The 17,011-nt window shown below is 63.7% G+C and overlaps 2 protein-coding genes and 1 long non-coding RNA gene across 3 annotated transcripts in view; 1 reads left to right on the top strand and 2 right to left on the bottom strand.

The window, feature by feature from the left end:
- Positions 1-10,785, top strand: part of Fyco1 (FYVE and coiled-coil domain autophagy adaptor 1) — a 35,330-nt gene extending 24,545 nt beyond the window's left edge. Inside the window, exons 10-18 of the mRNA XM_070017537.1 lie at positions 94-212; positions 519-686; positions 1,458-1,607; positions 1,703-1,914; positions 2,590-2,734; positions 9,583-9,678; positions 9,939-10,149; positions 10,231-10,340; positions 10,443-10,785. Coding sequence (XP_069873638.1) covers positions 94-212; positions 519-686; positions 1,458-1,607; positions 1,703-1,914; positions 2,590-2,734; positions 9,583-9,678; positions 9,939-10,149; positions 10,231-10,340; positions 10,443-10,518 — 1,287 coding nt within the window. The 3' untranslated portion in view covers positions 10,519-10,785. The remainder of the gene's footprint in view (positions 1-93; positions 213-518; positions 687-1,457; positions 1,608-1,702; positions 1,915-2,589; positions 2,735-9,582; positions 9,679-9,938; positions 10,150-10,230; positions 10,341-10,442) is intronic.
- On the bottom strand, positions 4,796-9,589 carry Cxcr6 (C-X-C motif chemokine receptor 6). The gene is made up of 3 exons (XM_070017538.1): positions 7,958-9,589; positions 6,821-6,930; positions 4,796-5,934 (listed from the first exon to the last, which is right to left on the bottom strand). The coding sequence occupies exon 3, from the start codon at positions 5,906-5,908 to the stop codon at positions 4,865-4,867; it is 1,044 nt and encodes a 347-aa protein (XP_069873639.1). The 5' UTR covers positions 5,909-5,934; positions 6,821-6,930; positions 7,958-9,589; the 3' UTR covers positions 4,796-4,864.
- A 3,175-nt stretch (positions 10,786-13,960) lies between the features above and the next one.
- Positions 13,961-15,651, bottom strand: LOC138823925 (uncharacterized). Its single transcript, XR_011370961.1, has 3 exons — positions 15,550-15,651; positions 15,417-15,464; positions 13,961-14,076 (listed from the first exon to the last, which is right to left on the bottom strand). It is a non-coding gene; the product is annotated as an uncharacterized lncRNA (long non-coding RNA).
- Positions 15,652-17,011: the final 1,360 nt, after the last annotated feature.

Genomic DNA, 17,011 nt, shown 5'->3' with positions numbered 1-17,011 from the left:
TGCAGAAGCCACGCTGGTCCCATCCCAGGAATTGTGGGTATCTCGGGCGGGCTTGGACAAGCTGAGGGTCCCCTCCCTTGTGTCCCGTGCCAGGCTTCGCAAGCAGCCATGGAGGAGAAGCTGAGTTGCACCAGCAGCCGCCTGGCCGAGTGCCAGGCCTGCGCGCTGCAGAAGGAGCAGGAGGCGGCCGCCCTGCGCGAGCAGCTGGACCGGTGAGTCCTTCCCGCGGCTCCCGCTACTCGGGAGGCTGAGATCTGAGGATCGCAGTTGGTGGCCACGCCAGGCAGGAACGTCGGTCTGAGTCTTATTTCCAATGAGCCACCAGCAACCAAAAAGCAAACCAAAAACCCGAAGTGTGGCTCAAGTGGTAGAACGCCAGCCTTGAGCAACCAAGCCTCAGGGACAGCCTGAGTTCCAAAGTCAGGGGGACACTTTGCTGAGAGTCTAGGTGAACCCCCCGAGAAAGTGGAGCCCCATAGCCGATCGGATGATATCGATCCCTCCCCCCTCCTGCCCAGAACACAGAAGGAGCTGACCAAAGCCTCAGCAAAAATCCAAGAGTATTACACCAAACTCTGCCAAGAGGTGACCGACCGGGAGAGGAACGACCAGAAGCTGCTCGCCGACCTGGACGACCTGAACCGAACGAAGAAGTACCTGGAGGAGAGGCTCATAGAGCTGCTCAGGTGAGGGCCGGCCCGGCCAGCAGGCAGCCAGCTCTGGGAGCCAGGGGCCCGGCCCGTCTCCTTGTGTCTGTCCACCTGCGTGTCCTTCCTGAGGCCCACACAATCCTGGGATCGAGCACTCTGGAAGGCCGGACCACTAGCTGGCTGTGGACCTGGCCTGGGGAATTTCATGCTCTGCTGTGTGATTAGTTGCTTTCAAAGGTTGTGCTGGACAAGGGTGGCTCTTACTTTGCAATTCCAGCAACGCAGGAGGCTGAGGTCTGGAGGATCTTGGTTCAAAGCCAGCCCAGGCAGGGACGTCTGTGCGGCTTTTTTTTTTTTATTTTTTTTGGTCAGTCGTGGGGATTGAACTCTGGGCCTGGGCACTGTCCCTCAGCTCTTCAGCTCAAGACAAACGCTCTACCCCTTGAGCCACAGCGCCACTTCCAGTTTTCTGCGTGGTTCATTGGAGATCAGAGTCTCACAGACTTTCCTGCCCGGGCTGGCTTTGAACCACGATCCTCCCATCTCAGCCTCCTGAGCGGCTCGGATGACAGGCGGGAGCCGCCGGCGCCCGGCCCCCCTGTCCGCGGGGATTGTGGGTGCGGGCAACTTCTTGCACGACAGCTCTGCGTGCACGTCCCAGCATCCCCTGCGCGTGCGCACACACACGCCCCGCCCCGTGGCAGCAGGAGCCCTGGCGTGGCGGGGGCTCTGGGGGGCTCTGGGGGGCTCCGGCGGCCGTGCTCAGCGGGTGGCGGGGCGCACGGACTCCCTGTGCTTCTGCCCCAGGGACAAGGACGCGCTGTGGCAGAAGTCGGACGCCCTGGAGTTCCAGCAGAAGCTCAGCGCCGAGGAGCGGTGCGTGGGGGACGCGGAGGCGACCCACTGCCACGACTGCAGGCGCGAGTTCGGCTGGATGGTGCGCCGCCACCACTGCAGGTCAGCGCGCATGCGCGTGCGCCCGCACCAGCGCCAGCGCTTTCCCCCCCCCTCCCGCGCATGCGCGCTCACTTCCGGGCAACCCTGTGTTCCAGGATCTGCGGGCGCGCCTTCTGTTACTACTGCTGCAACAACTACGTGCTGCCCAAGCCCGGTGGCAAGAAGGAGCGCTGCTGCCGAGCCTGCTTCCAGAAGTGCGGCGACGGGCCCGGCTCCCCCGGCAGCGCCAGCTCCGGCGCCAGCCAGGGCGAGGCCAGCCCCGCGCCGTCCCCCGCCCAGACCGCAACGCCAGCCGCCGGGGGCCCAGGTCGGTCCCACGCAGCCCGTGGACCACCCTCGTGTTCTCGGGATTTGGGGGAGCTCCCACCAATCCGAGACTTCCTGACTCAGCTGGAGGGGGGTGGCCTCCCCCGTGGGCAGCGCTGCCTCGCGCATGCTCACTGCCCGGGGAAGGGAAGCAGGCGCCGGGTGTACAGGCAGTCCCTGTGAGCTCGGCCTCGCCCTCCAGAAACACCGTTCTTCCTGGTAGACAAGCAAGCACGGTGTGGGAGGCTGCCCTGGAGTCTCCCAGGTCTTCAGATCGTTTTTCTTGGCCGTGGGGCTTGAACTCTGGGCCTGGGCGCTGTCCCTCAGCTCTTCCGCTCAAGGCCAGCGCTCTACCACTTGAGCCACAGCGCCACTTCCGGTTTTCTGGTGGTTTATTGGAGATAGGAGTCTCACGGACTTTCCTGCCTGGGCTGGCTTTGAACCTCGGTCCTCAGATCTCAGCCTCCTGGGGCAGGAGCAGGGTTCGGCCTGGGCTGCCCAGACGTGTGTGGTCCGTGCTGCTACTTTCAGACAGGTCTTCCCATGTAACTACAGAGCCCGGGGAAGGCAGATGCGCTGGAAGCCTCTGCTCCCGTGCTCCCCTCGCCCCGGGCAGGGGCGCTGTGGGTGCGAGTGACCGTCGTGTCTCTCCCCTCCCCTCCGCTCCTGCCCCCAGGGCCCGCGGCTGACTGCAGGTCCCCGGACGACGCGGTGTTCGACATCATCACGGACGAGGAGCTGTGTCAGATCCAGGAGTCGGGCTCCTCCCTGCCCGAAACCCCCACTGAAACCGAGTCTCCCGACGCGAGCGTGGCTGAACCGTGAGTATCCGCCTCTCGTGTTGTCAGCGCCGTCGACACGGCCTGTCCCCGCGCACGCGCACGCGCACGCGCACCAAGAGACCAGGACGTTCAAGACATCCGGGTCCCAGAGCAGGGTGGGGCCCGGCTGCGCTGCCGCCAGCGCGCGCTCACACACGCGGAGCGGCCTCGCCACAGGAGCGCTCCCAGGCGGCGCGTCTGCGACGGAGCGCGCTTCCAGGGTCTTCTGTACCCATCATCCTCCTCTGCTGAGGACGCAGCTCCGATCCCATTAGAGGCCAGGGAAAGGCACGGTGCTTAGGGTTCCGCGGCCATACTGCCTTCCGCAGCGTTGGCCTCTGTTGCTCTTCCTACCTGCCTTCCTCTCCCCCGCCCCGACCAGCCCTTGTTGTTTTCCTGATGACATTCTTGGCTGGGGTGAGATGGATTTGCATTTCCTCTGTGGCAAAGGATGTCACGTGTGTGTGTGTGCTGTGTGTGTGTGTGTGCTGTGTGCGTGTGTGCTGTGTGTGGCCATTTGTGCTTCTTTGGAGCCCTTGGCTGTGCAGTGAACGGGGCAATTTCCTCCTTGGATTTGTTTAGTGTATTCTTGATATCGATCCTTGAGTGAGCAGCGGCTCACGCCTGTAATCCCAGCTGCTCAGGAGGCTGAGAGCTGAGGACCCTGGTTCAAAGCCAGCTTGGTCGGGAAAGTCCGTGAGACTCTTTGCTCCAATTAACCAGCAAAAAGCCAGAAAGGGAGCAGTGGCCCAAGTGGTAGAGCCCCAACCTTGAGCAAAAAAACGAAGGGACAGCGCCCAGGTCCTGAGTTCCAGCAACAGTATCCTCTCTAACACACACACACACACACACACACACACACACACACACACGTGTAGAACTTTCTAGGTTCCCTTGGCTCTCCAGCTGCCCCCGTGCCAGGCAATTCTTTGCTCCCGAGTCAGAGACCAGCAAGGGTTGACGCTTTGGCGGCGGCAGCCTTCATGGAGTTGTTTTCCTGAGGTTGATGTCGAGTTGTACTGTTGGGGTGCACATGGGGTGTGTCTGGGTACGTTTTTACCCCGGCTGCAACTCGCACCCAGAACCCACTCGCCTTAGAGCAGCTGGCGATGCCAGCTGGCACGGCTACCACCTGCCACCTGAGGAGCAAATCACGAGCGGGTATGGGGCCGTGGTTAAGGTTGGAGAGGCGCCGTGCGGGCGGCTTGGCCTGCAGGCGCTGCCGCGGAGGGAGTCGGGAGTGCGTGAAACTGGGCAGCCAGCGAGAAGCCCTCTGCGCGTGCGCGCTCTGCCGGCCAGGCCAAGCCTCAGCTCACTTGGAGAGCTGGAGGGGGCCCGGTGTGGCCTTGGTTGCCGCGTAAAGACCCAGGGTACTGCTGGTGTGTGTGTGTGTGGGGGGGCCTGAACTCAGGGCCTGGGCGCTGTCCCTCAGCTCTTCAGCTCAAGGCTGGCGCTCTGCCACTTGGGCCACAGCGCCACTTCCGGTTTTCAGGTGGTTCACTGGAGATGAGTGTCAGGGACTTTCCTGCCTAGGCTGGCTTCAAACCGTGATCCTCAGATCTCAGCCTCCTGAGGAGCTGGGATGAGAGGCGGGAGCCACGGGCTGAGCTCATACTCTACACCACGCCGCCGAGCGGTCAGTGTCCGCGTAGAGTTGAGGGAAACGGCCTCCAGGTTTTATTTTCGTAGTCATGACGTTTATATGCTGTGCGATGCGGGGTGGGGGAACGCATTGGCTATGGGAGATGAGCAAAGCCACCGGAGTCCACTCCAGAAATGCCGCTTGGATTTTTTTTTTTTTTTTTTAACCATCTTGTACACATTTTCCGAGCGCCTCGGGGACTGCTGGAATCCGCCCAGCTCTGCGTATTTTGTGGCCCATGGACAATCAGTGAATGGGCATGAGATCAAAGCCCAGCCAGCATCTGGGGAGCACGGAGGGAAAGTCCCTAAAAGACCCAGCCCCCCCCAGCCCCCCCCGCCCCCCCTTCCCCCGCTCCCCTCCCCCCCGCCCCCCCCCCGCAGTCCCAGGTGGTAGGAAGAGGCCAGGGTACGTCCACGTCAGAAGCCTCGCGCCCATCAGAGCGTTTTATTGGCCTTTTCCGTGAAGCCCCCGCGCGTGGCCCGGGCCTACAGCGGGAAGGTGCTGGTGGCCTCGGCCTGGTGCGAGGCGGAGACGGTCTTGGAGTTGTCCTCGGAGGACCTGCACGGGGTCGCCGCCCCCCAGGGAGGGCGGCAGCCCATATCCCTGAGAAGCTTCTGGAAGTTCTTGCGGAACTTGAGGCCCACGAAGGCGTAGAGCACGGGGTTGAGGCCCACCCGCAGGTAGGCCAGGGCCTCGGCCACCACCAGGCCGACGCCGAAGCCGGGCGTGGCCGCCAGCTCCCAGTGCGCGGCCTGCACGAGCCTGGCCAGGGTGTAGGGCGTCTGCGTGAGCACGAACAGCGCCACGGCCAGGGCGACGATGCGGACGGACTTGTGTCGGCCCGGGCGGCGCGCGCGGCACAGGGTGCGGAGGAGCAGCGGGTAGCACACGAGCATGGCGAGCAGCGGCAGGAAGAAGCCGAGCGCGGCCTGCGCGGCCAGCGCGGCGGCGGCCACGCGCTCGTGGTGGTAGTGGCACACCAGCCGGTCGAGCCGCTGCGCGCGGCCGTAGAGGACGTGCGGCAGCGCCAGCAGCAGCGCGCAGGCCCAGGCGAGCGCGCACGCGCCGCCGCCCCACGCCGCCCAGCGCGCCGCGCGCGCGTACGCCTGCGTGGCCCAGGCCACCACCACGCAGCGGTCCACGGTGATGCCCGTGAGCGTGAGCATGGACGCGTACAGGCTGGCGGCGGAGAGCCCCTGCAGCGCCTTGCACAGGCCCTGGCCGAAGACCCACTCGTGCAGGCCGGCGTAGGCCCAGAAGGGCAGCGTGCTCACGAGCAGCAGGTCGGCCAGCGGCAGGTTGGCCAGCAGCAGGTCGGCCAGGCTCCGCCACGCCCGCGAGCGCGCGTACACCGCCAGCGCCAGCGCGTTGCCCACCAGGCCGCAGGCGAACACGGCCAGGTACACGGCCGGCAGGAAGGCCCTGCGGAAGGCCGCGAAGCGCTCGTGGGCCTCCCTGTCGCCGCCGTCGCCGTCCGGCGGCCCGAACAAGCCGGGGTCCTGGTACTCGTCCTCGGTGGTGGCCATCATGCTGACACGCACGCGCACGCACGCTCCTGCGGGAGAAGACCCCGCGGGGGGGGGTGGGGGGGCCGCCCGTGGACGGGGCGACGGCCACCCCGTCCTGGCGCAGTCACCGCCGTGCTCATTCCCAGGGCCTCACCGCCCCCCCCCCACACACACCGTGGGACCCCAGAAAATCCCCAACAGCCGGGTGGGCGCGCAGCAGGGGTCTCCACCGCGCGGGGCACCCGCCTCCGTGCCAGTCCTGGCCTCCTTCCCTGAACGCCCCGGGTTCTCAGGAGCCCCGCCCAGGCGGATGCCCCCAGCGGGGCCCGGGCCCGTGACCCGAGTGCGCGTCCCGCCCGCACTCCCTGCTCTTGCTGACACCCGGCAGGGACAGGGCCCCGCCGCGCTGTAATCCACTCACTCCCGCACGCCTGTCTCTGAAGTTAGTCCTGTCCCCCCCCCCACTCCCCAGGAAGGAAGCGCCGCCTTGCCCCTGTGGAAGGCCCCGTAAACAGTCCCCGCGACTCGACCACATTAGATCTGCGATCGCGATAGGGCTGCCAACGGGGCTGAGGAAGTAGGTCAGAGCCGCTGGCGCTGTGTTCACAGGAAGGCGCTAAAACACGGCGCAAGCAACTTGGCTTTTCTTCCGAGTTGCGGGGCTGCGCCTGCTGGTGCTGCTGCCCCGCCCCCAAAGCCGCGGCCCCGCCCCCAAAGCCGCGGCCCCGCCCCCCGGCGCTTCAGCCCCGCCCAAAGCCGCTGCCCCGCCCCCCGGCGCTTCAGCCCCGCCCCAAAGCCGCTGCCCCGCCCCCCGGCGCTGCTGTGCTGGTTCCCCGGGACAGGCACTGACCACGCACAGGCCGCTCTCTGGAGCTGAGGCCTGAGGCGCACAGTGCAGAGCCAGCCCAGGCAGAAAAAGCCCGCGACGCTTACCTCCAATCCAACTACCACCAAGCCAGAGTGGGGCTGTAGCTCAGGGGTGGATGCTAGTGTTGAGTAAGAACAGTTAAGAGGATGCCAGGCCCCGAGTTCAAGTCCTAGTACTGACAAAAATAAGAGGAGGGCAGCAATATAAAAATCCAGTGTAAGAATTATTGTTGGGAGGTTGGGGCTGAACGTGTCTGTGCGGTTAGAGTTTTAAACATTAGGCCCTCTGGGCTGGGAAGGTGGCTCAGTGGTAGAGCGCTTGCCTTGCATGCCTGAGGCCCTGGGTTCGATTCCTCAGCACCACATAAGCAAAAAGAAAAAAGCCAGAAGTGGTGCTGTGGCTCAAGTGGTAGAGCGCTAGCCTTGAGCTGAAGAGCTGAGGGACAGCGCCCAGGCCCAGAGTTCAAGCCCCACGGCCTGTCACCCTAGTAAAGTCTGAGACTCAGATCCACTCATCATAATCAAAAAGGTCAAAAGTGGAGCTGTGGCTGAGCAAAAGCAGCTGGAGCTGCTGGCCTGTGGCTGGTGGAATTACTTCCCCTCCCCCCTCCCCCCTCCCCCCTCCCCCCTCCCCCCTCCCCCCTCCCCCCTCCCCCTATATAGATACATAATTTTTTTTCTGTGTATGTGGTGCTGAGGAATGGAACCCAGGGCCTCAGGCATGCAAGGCAAGCGCTCTACCGCTGAGCCACCTTCCCAGCCCCATTCCTCTCTATTTTCTTATGTTTTCCATGGTTCAAAAAGCCAGGCACCAGTGGCTCATGTCTGTCATCCTAGCTACTCAGGAGGCTGAGGGCTGAGGATCACAGTTCAAAGCCAGTCCAGGCAGGAAAGTCCATGAGACTTTCCAAGAAACCACCAGAAAACCAGAAGTGGCGCTGTGGCTCAAATTGCAGAGCGCTCACCTTGAGCTGAAGAGCTGAGGGACAGCGCCCAGCCCAGAGTTCAACACCCACGACAGACAAAAGAAAAAGAGCAACAGAAGGATTGTATAAAATGCAAAAGCAAGGCATGGCTAGGGTTAACAAGTCCAGCCAGAGCCTGGCCTCCCCCCTTCCCGGTCTCAGCTGAGCTCCCCGGGCTTCCTGTGCACGCGCGGCCACACGGCATTGGTGCCGGCTCGGGGCCCGGGGGCAGACTCACCTGCACCGGGCGTCCGCGCGGAGGCAGGCGGGCTCCCTTCTCTGTTGTGGTTGGGGTTTCCTCCGAACGTTTAAGCGTCCTGGGCAGGTGCCCTCCTCCCCCATCCCGCAGGCCCCGCCCAGGGCGCCGGGGAGGCCCCGCTTCCAGCTTCGCGGCGGTTGACGCGGACATGAGCTCTGCATGGGCCTCGGATCCCGAGCCTCCGATCTCAGCCTCCCGAGGAGCGAGGCTGGCGCGTGCGCGTGCGCCGCCGGGGCCGGGCCGGCTGGGGGGGGGGCGGATGGAGGAGGAGCCCCGGGTGCAGCAGCCCGGCCGGGCAGGCGTGGTCGCTCAGTGGCGCCCCATGCTGGCGTGAGGGTGAACTGCAGGCTTATGCGCCGTCGGAGCACGGCCCTGTCAAGACCCCAGAACTCATCACGTGGTCTCAGCTACCCCCCGCCGGGGCTGGAGCTCGGGGGCGGTGCGTCTGTGCTCAAGGCGCGGCTCCGCCGCTAACCATCGCTATAACCAAAGGAAAAATGGCCGGGAGGGGACAGATCGTGCTGAGGCAAAGTTTACTGATAAAATAGGACGTGGGAAGCAAAGAGAAAACCTGCATCCCGGTGGGTGCGTTTCTCAGGCCAGCCTTCAGATCCTCACTGGCTTCTAGAACCTTCTCCCGGGTGGGCGTGTTCCGGGGCTCGCGAACAGGGCGACCCCTACCGCTTGGGAGGCCGCCCGTGGACGGGACGGGGGGGGGGGCGAGGTAGAGGCGGCTCCCCCTTCCCCCCCCCCCCCGAGAACGGCAGCAGGTCATGAAACAGCCAGGTAGACGCGGGCATTGCAAAGCCCCCCTGTAATCCCGGCTCTCCACGAGCAGAAGGAAAGAACTGAGGGCTGGCACCAGACACCTGTCACCCTGGAGTGCAGGGCGCACGCGCGCGCCAGGCTCGGAGGGGGTCGCGACCTCGATGGCGTCCTCAGGGCGCCACCTGGTGGCCACATGCATGCACTCCCTGCCCGGCTCCCGTTGCACACGCATGCGCCGTGTTAAGCTCTAGCCAGCACCTCAGGGGCGTGTAGTCTTGTAACAGCTGTGGCCACTCGGTCTCACGTGACACACAGTGTGCAGATGCAGTGCAAAGGAAGCTCTCACTTCAGGGCCGGGGTTTGAACTCGGGTCCTCGTGCTCTTGGCTAGGCATGAGCCCAGGGCTACCACTCGGGCGCCCCAGCTCCCCGCCGCGTGAGCCGCAGGGTGCAGCCCCTATTCGAGCGTGAAGCATCCGCTGAGACGCGCCGGGCAGCCCGCGCGCAGCAGGGCGGGAACCCGGGGCCGTGGCTCTTGCACTCCAGGCAAGCACGCTACTGCGTAGGCCGCAGCGCCACTGGCAGCTGTCTGTGCGGGCTAACGGGATTGGGCCCACCTTGCAAAGACAGCTGGAGAGGTCCCGGGTCTCCATCTGTGAAGTCCAGGGGTGCAGTGACACTGGGGGGGGGGGGGCGTCAGGTGTGGTGGGACACACGCACGGCAACAGTCAAGTCGGGCTGTCGATGGAGGTCCCGCTGGGCTGCTGCCGGGGGGGGGGGCACGCAGGCCCCTCCCCGCGCCAGGCCTGACGCCCGCGCCCGCGCCCGCTCCTGCAGAGACCTCCCGTCCAGTTTGCTGACGCCCGACGACAGCAAGGACGAGCCCGGGGGCCAGGACGCCGAGATCTGCTTGCTCAAGTCCGGGGAGCTCATGTAGGTGCCGTGGGGGGGCGGGGGGCCTGTGCGCGCGCGCCAGGCCGGGCCTTGAACTCGGGACCTCGATGCTGTCCCTGGCTTTACGCGCCAGGCTGGTGCTCCACCCTTGAGCCGTGCGCGCCGCCTCGGGCTTTTTTGACAGTTGTGGGGAGCTGAGTCTACGCTTGTCTGGGCTGGCCGGCTCTGCCGGGGGGATGGGGGGGGGTGTGTGTGTGGGGGTGGTGACGGCCCCCCCCCCCCCGCACGGCCCCGCCCAGGCTGCGGCTGGCGCTGACGGTGGAGGAGATCGCGCGCTTCGGCGAGGCGCGGCGCGAGCTGTTCGTGCGCTCGAGCTGCTACAGCCTGCTGCTCATCCGCGTGCCCGAGCCCGGCCTCACCATCGGCTGGGTCTTCTCCTCCGACCCCAAGAGCATCTCCTTCAGCGTGGTCTTCCGCCAGGCCGAGGACACGCCGCTCGACCAGTGCAAGGTGCGCGCGGGGGGGGGGGCGGGGGTCCCCTCCCTCTCCCCCCGCGTGGGTCCCCGCGTCACCTCCCCCCCCCTCCCGCAGGTGCTCATCCCCACCACGCGCTGCAACTCGCACCGCGAGAACATCCGCGGGCAGCTCAAGGCGCGCACGCGCGGCCTCTACATGCTCATCTTCGACAACACCTTCTCCAGGTGCGCGCGGCCCCGGGGCGCGGGGGGGGGGGGGGTGCGGGGCCCCGGGGCTCCCCCTCCCCGCCGGCCCCGGCCGACGCCGCGTCCCCTTCGCCTCCGCAGGTTCGTCTCCAAAAAGGTGTTCTACCGCCTGACGGTGGAGCGGCCCGTCATCTACGACGGCAGCGACGGGCCCTAGGCCGCCCAGCGGCTCGCGGGCCACGCGGGAGAAATGCGGAGGGAGGGCCCCGCGGGATCCATTCCCCGCCCCCCACACACACACACGTGCGCGCATGCGCCGAGGCACTTTGTCCCTCACACTACGGCCCCGCCGCCACTAGAACGCACTTTACCCCCCCCCCCCCCCCCCCCGGCCTCGGAGGCCGGCCCCCTGCCAAAGAACCCGCACACGGCCCGGCCGGCGGGACGATGTCTGACCTCAGGGTTTCAATAAACACGAGCACTACGACTACGCGGAGGCGGGGCCTGGCGGGGAGGGGCGGGGTCGGACGGGAAGGGGCGGCTCCCCCACCATGCCACCAAACCCAGGGGCGGGGCGCCCGTCCCCAGCGGGAAAGGCCGTGTGAGTCTCCCACGTGGGGCTGTGGCCGCACAGTGGTGCGCACTGGCCCTGAGCGCAACAGCTCAGAAACAGCACCCCCACACCCGGGGAGCGGTCACAGAGATGAAGGATGCGCACATGTGTTGCGGTTGAAAGTTTCCCCTCGTGCACCAACTTGGGATGAGCCCGGCCTTTGACCCTGTCGCACCCCAGCCGCCCACTCGGAGGCCGCAGCGCCTCTCACATCACTGGGAGCCTGCGAGATCGCGTAGCTAAGCGCTACACGCGAGCAGCTCGGGTCAGACCACTTTGGTGGGGACTGAGTAGCCATGGTGGTTCCAAGCTAGCCCAGGCAGACAAAGTCTCCCATTAACCAGCAAAGAGCCAGAAAAGGAAGGCATGGCTCAAGGGGCAGAGCACCAGCCTTGGATGAGGCCTGCATGCCAACCAACACAAGCCAGCAGCCAGAACCAAGACCAAGACCAAGAACGCCAGCCCAGTGATGCTTAGCTGGAAAAAAACCACCAGGTTGGAGGTGTGGCTCACTTTGGCCTAGACATGAATGTAACCAACCGGATACCAGATCTCATGATGAAGATAGCCAGGCAGATGTGAGGAATGGCGTGACGCACAGTCACCCTTGGTGAAATGTCTGTGCTCCCCAAACCAGTGGAGGAAAACCATCTAAATGCTATGGGACTGTAAAGGCCTGCCAAGTAGCATGAGACTCCGCTTCACCACCCTGGTCACAGCCAAAGCCCCCGGTGCTGGCCACGACACCCACCCCGGGGCAGAAGAGAACATCTAGGCCAGGCACCCGTGGCTCAGGCCTGTCAGCCTAGCTACTCAGGAGGCTGAGATCTGAGGATCGCGGTTCCAGACCAGTCTGGGCAGGAAAGTCTGTGAGACCGATTTCCCAGGAACCACCAGAAACCCGGAAGTGGAGCTCTGGCTCAAGTGGTAGAGCGCTGGCCTTGCGCTGAAGAGCTGAGGGACAGCGCCCAGGCCCAGAGTTCAGGGTGGGAAGGGGGGCTATGGGGGGAGATGGGGGGGAGGCTGCGGGGGGAAGGGCCTGGCCGCGGTCGCGCAGGTGTGTGCGTGCATCGCATCTTGACTTCCCGATTCACGCCTGCTCTCTCCGCGGCTGGTTGTCTGTCTGCTCTGTGACTGCGGGCTCTTCACCACCCAGCCGGGCGCAGCCACGAGCGTTTTCCACTATGATTCCCGTGTGGTCAGTTTGCACCACAGTTTGAGGAAAGACAAGTACAAAAGAAGGCACTGAGGCTGGGGAGGTGGCTCAGTGGTAGAGCACTTGCCTTGCATGCATGAGGCCCTGGGTTCGATTCCTCAGCACCACATAAGCAAAAAGAAAAAAGCCAGAAGTGGTGCTGTGGCTCAAGTGGTAGAGCGCTAGCCTTGAGCTGAAGAGCTGAGGGACAGCGCCCAGGCCCAGAGTTCAGGCCCCACGACCGGACCCCCCCCCCCCAAAAAAAGGCACTGCGCTGTGTCCTTTCTGGGCTCTCCTGCCCGGTCCCGTCCCCTCGTTGGGGGCAGAGGCGGAGGCGCGGGGCTCGGCTGTTCCCGGCCTGGCGGCTGCTTCTGCCCCTGGGTGGTCCAGAAGAGGCCGGAGGTTCAGAGCGCGGCGCGGCCTGGCGCGGGCGCCTGGAATCCCGGCGGCCCGGGCGGTGAGCACGGAGCGTCATCAGAGACCGGTGCCAGCCCCGGCCTCACCGGGGGGGGGGGGGGGGGGGGGGGCGGCTGGAGGATGGCGTGGGCCGGTCCCGGCGCTCAGCTTTCCCGGTGCTTCACGGGAGGTCCGAGTCCTGCGCACGTCTCCACCCGGGCTGGCCTCGAACCGCGATCCTCGGCCCCCAGCCTCCGGCGCGGGGCCGGCGGTGGCGCTGACCGCGGCTCAACCTAACAGCGCCTCGCGGACGACCTCCTGAGTCTTTTCCCCCAGTCCCGGGGTTTGAACTCGGGGCCTGGGCACCACTTCGGGCTGTCGCTGTGTCTGTGGGACCGAGGACTCGAACCCGGGGCCTCGGGCAGGCCGGGGGCGAGGGTCCGGGCCCCGGAGGTGGTCTCCAGCAGCGTGGAGGACAGCCTGGCGCCGCGGGCCGGGCGGGCCGGGCGGGCGCAGCCGCAGCGCCGCAGCGCGGCGGCCAGGTCGCGGCGGAAGCGCTGGCCGGCGAACACGTAGAGCAGCGGGTTGAGGCCGCTGTGCAGCAGCGCGGCCGCCTGCGCCAGCTGCAGCGCCAGCTCCAGGCGCGCGGCCGCGGCGCAGCCGGGCAGCAGCGCGGCGTGCGCGGGCGCGGCCGGGGCGTCGGGCGCGGCGTGCGCGGCGTGCGCGTGCGCGGCGGCGCCGGCCGCCTGCAGCAGCAGCAGGCCGCTGTAGGGCAGCCGGGACAGGACGAAGGCCGTGAGCACGGCCGCCGCCAGCTTGAGGGCGCGGCGCCGGCGGCCGCGCCGGGCGCGCAGCAGCGCGCGGATGACCAGGGCGTAGCAGGCCGCCACGACGGCCGTGGGGAGGACGAAGCCCAGCAGGACCTTGAGGGTCAGCACGGCCGACTTGAGGCCCGGCGCGTCGTCGCCGGGGTAGACGGCGGTGCACACGGCGCGGCCGGGCGGGCCGCGGGCGCGGCTGTAGAGCAGCTCGGGCAGGCAGAGCAGCGCGGCGGCCAGCCAGGCGGCGGCGCAGGCGGCGCGGCCGCGGCGCAGGCGGCCGCGGGGCCCGGCGCGCGCATGCGCGGCGCGCGCCACGGCCAGGTAGCGCTGCGCGCTGACGCCGGCCAGCAGCAGCGTGCAGCCGTACAGGTTGAGCGCGTAGGCGGCGCGCGCCAGGCGGCAGAGCGCGGCGGGCAGCGGCCAGCGCCCCGCCGCCGCCGCCGCCGCCCACAGCGGCAGCGTGGCCAGCAGCAGCAGGTCGGCGGCCGCCAGGTTGGCCAGCAGCACGTCGGTGGCGGTGCGCGCGGCCGGGCGGGCGCGCGCGCGGGCCCGCAGCGCCAGCAGCGCCAGCGCGTGGCCCGCGGCGCCCAGCGCGAAGGCCAGCGCGTACAGCGGCGGCAGCACGCGCCCCGCCGCGCGCCGCGCCCAGCTCTGGTCGCAGAAGAAGTCGGCCAGGTCCAGGCCGGCGTAGTCGTCCGCCGACAGCGTGGGGTCGTAGCCGTCGTCACCGGGCAGAGGGGGGGTCGGGCTCTGCGGGGGGCGGGCGTCAGGCCAGGCCCCCCCCCCCCCGCGCCCGCACCCCAGCCAGCCCCGGATCCCGCCTCCCGTCTGTCTGTCTGTCCGTCGGGCCTCGGCCCGGTGGTGCTGGGGTCAGAGGTCCTCGCCAGGGGTGGGAGCGGCCCAAACCCAACTCTCTAAGCAGACAACCCTTTTCTTTTTTTGGGGGGGGGACCCTAGGCGCTCCACCACTTGAGCCACAGCGCCACTTCTGGCTTTTTCTGTGATTAATTGGAGAAGAGTCTCACAGACTTTCCTGCCCGGGCTGGCTTTGAACCGCGATCCTCAGATCTCAGCCTCCTGAGCAGCTGGGATGGCAGGCGTGAGCCACCAGTGTCCTGCTTTTGATCAAAATCTGAATGACTGTGGCCATGTGATGGTCTCCAAGGCATGTATGATTCAAATTAATCATAGTTAATTTTATAATTATATAATAGATTTATATTTATATTATATTTATATAAGTGTAATATATACAACATAACTATAAATTATTATGCATATCATTTGCTGTATGTAATTATATAATATACATAACTACAATTAACTTTACGCTTAAATACATTTGGCTTTATACTAAAAAAAAGTTGATTCTCTATGTAACTATTGGACTCAGATATTTTCCAGAGAAATGTACACCCTGATGTGCTTTGGGAATGACCACATAGTTGGGGCTGGGAAGGTGGCTCAGTGGTAGAGTGCTTGCCTTATATGCAGGGGGTCCTGGGTTCGATTCCTCAGCACCACATAAGCAGAAAAAGCCAGAAGTGGCACTGTGGCTCAAGTGGTAGAGCACTCGCCTTGAGCTGAAGAGCTCAGGGACATCACCCAAGCCCAAAGTTCAAGCCCCACGACCAAGAACAACAACAAAAAGTCCTTGAGACTCTTATCTCCAATAAGCCAGCAAGTGACGCTATGGCTTAAGCAGTAGAAGGCTAGCCAAGTGGGAAGTAGGTGCTGGATTCCAGCCCCAGCCCCAACACATACATACACAAGATTAACGTGTCTCTCTGGGGCTCTTTTGCCTAAGGTTCAGAAGAGACAGGAAGACCAAGACCATCCCAGCTAAAGCTCCTCAGACTCTTAGCTAGTAGTAAGTTCTAAAATCAGATTTTCCTGTCTTCCTCATTTCCCCACAGGCTGACAAACGCCCGCTCTCCTTGGGCTCTCACCCACGCGGCGAGGGGGCTGGCTCTGGAGAACGCACCCCCTTCCCCCGCGGGGAGCTCCTCCTTGGGGACCCCGGGTAGGGAAGGCTGCGGAGGGAGCGCGCAGGTTTTTCTGAGGTGACTGCAGGCACCGCTTGTACTCACTGTGAATTCTGTGGGTGATGTCATGGCGGGTCAGGTGCAAGCCTGCTTCTAGAAAAACACACACACACACAAAAATTGACTTGTAATTATATGCCATCAACCAAACACCGAATACACAGATTGAACATCAAACCTGTTTCTGCTTGTGAAAAGCATTCCAAGCTGGAGTGAAACTTCTGCCAAGCATGGTGGTACATCCCTGTAATCCCTGCCCTTGGGAGTCTGAGGCAGGAGGATCTTGGCTTCAAGACCAGCCTGGACTGCACAGACCAACGCCAAATGCATATTGCAGATTTCAGACCATCTTGGTTATTAATATGGCAATGAGAGGGGCTTCTCATTTTTAATTTATCGTAACTTCTTTGCTTCTGGCAGTCATAGGACTCTAGTATCTGTTCTCTTTTTTATTTGGACAATCAGCATTTCTCCCACCCACACATAGGGAACTATAAGGGGTCTTTTTGCCAGCCTGTATATCATTTTTTTTTCTGCTCCTGGGGTTTGAACTCCAGGACTGGGCACTGTCTCTGAGCTTATTTTACTCAAGGCGAGAGCTCTACACCTGAGCCACAGCACCACTTCTAGCTTTCTTTTGGGTGGTTCACTGGAGATAAGAGTCTCACGGACTTTTCTTCTCAGGCTGGCTTTGAACCACAAACCTCAGATCTCAGCCTCCTGAGTACCTAGGATGACACGCATGAGCCACCAGGGTCTGGCTATATATAATTTCTGTATCATTAGTTTACTTTTTTTGGGGGGGGGGGCAACACCAGGGCTTTAACCTTGCACTGGCATGCAAACTTTTCTGCCCAGGCTGGCCTCAAACTGCAATCCTCCATCCTCTCAGCCTCTGAGTAATGAGGATTACAGGCATGATCTACCACCAGTGCCCGGGAGTTCACTCCAAATTACTGTATAGTTTGTCCTTCCTTCTTTCCTTCCTTCCTTCCTTCCTTCCTTCCTTCCTTCCTTCCTTCCTCCCTCCCCTCCTCCTTTCCTTCCTCTTATTCTGTCAACTAACAGATTCACTAAAGATAACAGTCGGTAGTTACTTGGAGCCTTGTTGCCCTGATGATGACTTGTCTGTGTGCAGGCACCCCAGGTTCCATCAAATAACCCCAGAAGCTGAGCGCTGGTGGCTCATGCCTCAAGACTGAGGAGGCTAAGATCTGAGGATCTGAGGATGAAAGCCAGCCCAGGCAGGAATGACTCTTAACTAGCAAAAGGGCTGGAAACAGAGCTGAGGCTCAAGTGGCAGGATGCCAGACTTGAGTAGAAAAGCTCAAGGACAGTGCCCAGGCTCTGAGTTCAAACCAACACACACACACACACACACACACACACACACACACACACACACACACACACACACACACACACACACACACACACACACACACACACACACACACACACACACACACACACACACACACACTAAACTGGAAACAACCTAAATATTCAGCCACGGGTCTACAACATTATGACTCATGCATCCCATAAACCACAGGTAGCCAATAAAAAGAGGAAGAGAGACCTCCGGCTGACAGGAAAGAGGTCACCAAAATCACTAGGTTAGAACACAAGGTGGAGAA

This window comes from Dipodomys merriami, unplaced genomic scaffold (assembly GCF_024711535.1).
Source record: "Dipodomys merriami isolate MVZ:Mamm:240054 unplaced genomic scaffold, mDipMer1.0.p SCAF_125, whole genome shotgun sequence".
NCBI classification, from domain to species: Eukaryota; Metazoa; Chordata; class Mammalia; order Rodentia; family Heteromyidae; genus Dipodomys; species Dipodomys merriami.
This window is presented reverse-complemented; position numbering and strand designations above follow the sequence as displayed.

What these genes read in the sequence shown, in the direction of transcription:
- Cxcr6 (XM_070017538.1), bottom strand. Translation starts at nt 5,908, where the DNA reads ATGATGGCCACCACCGAGGACGAGTACCAGGACCCCGGCTTGTTCGGG.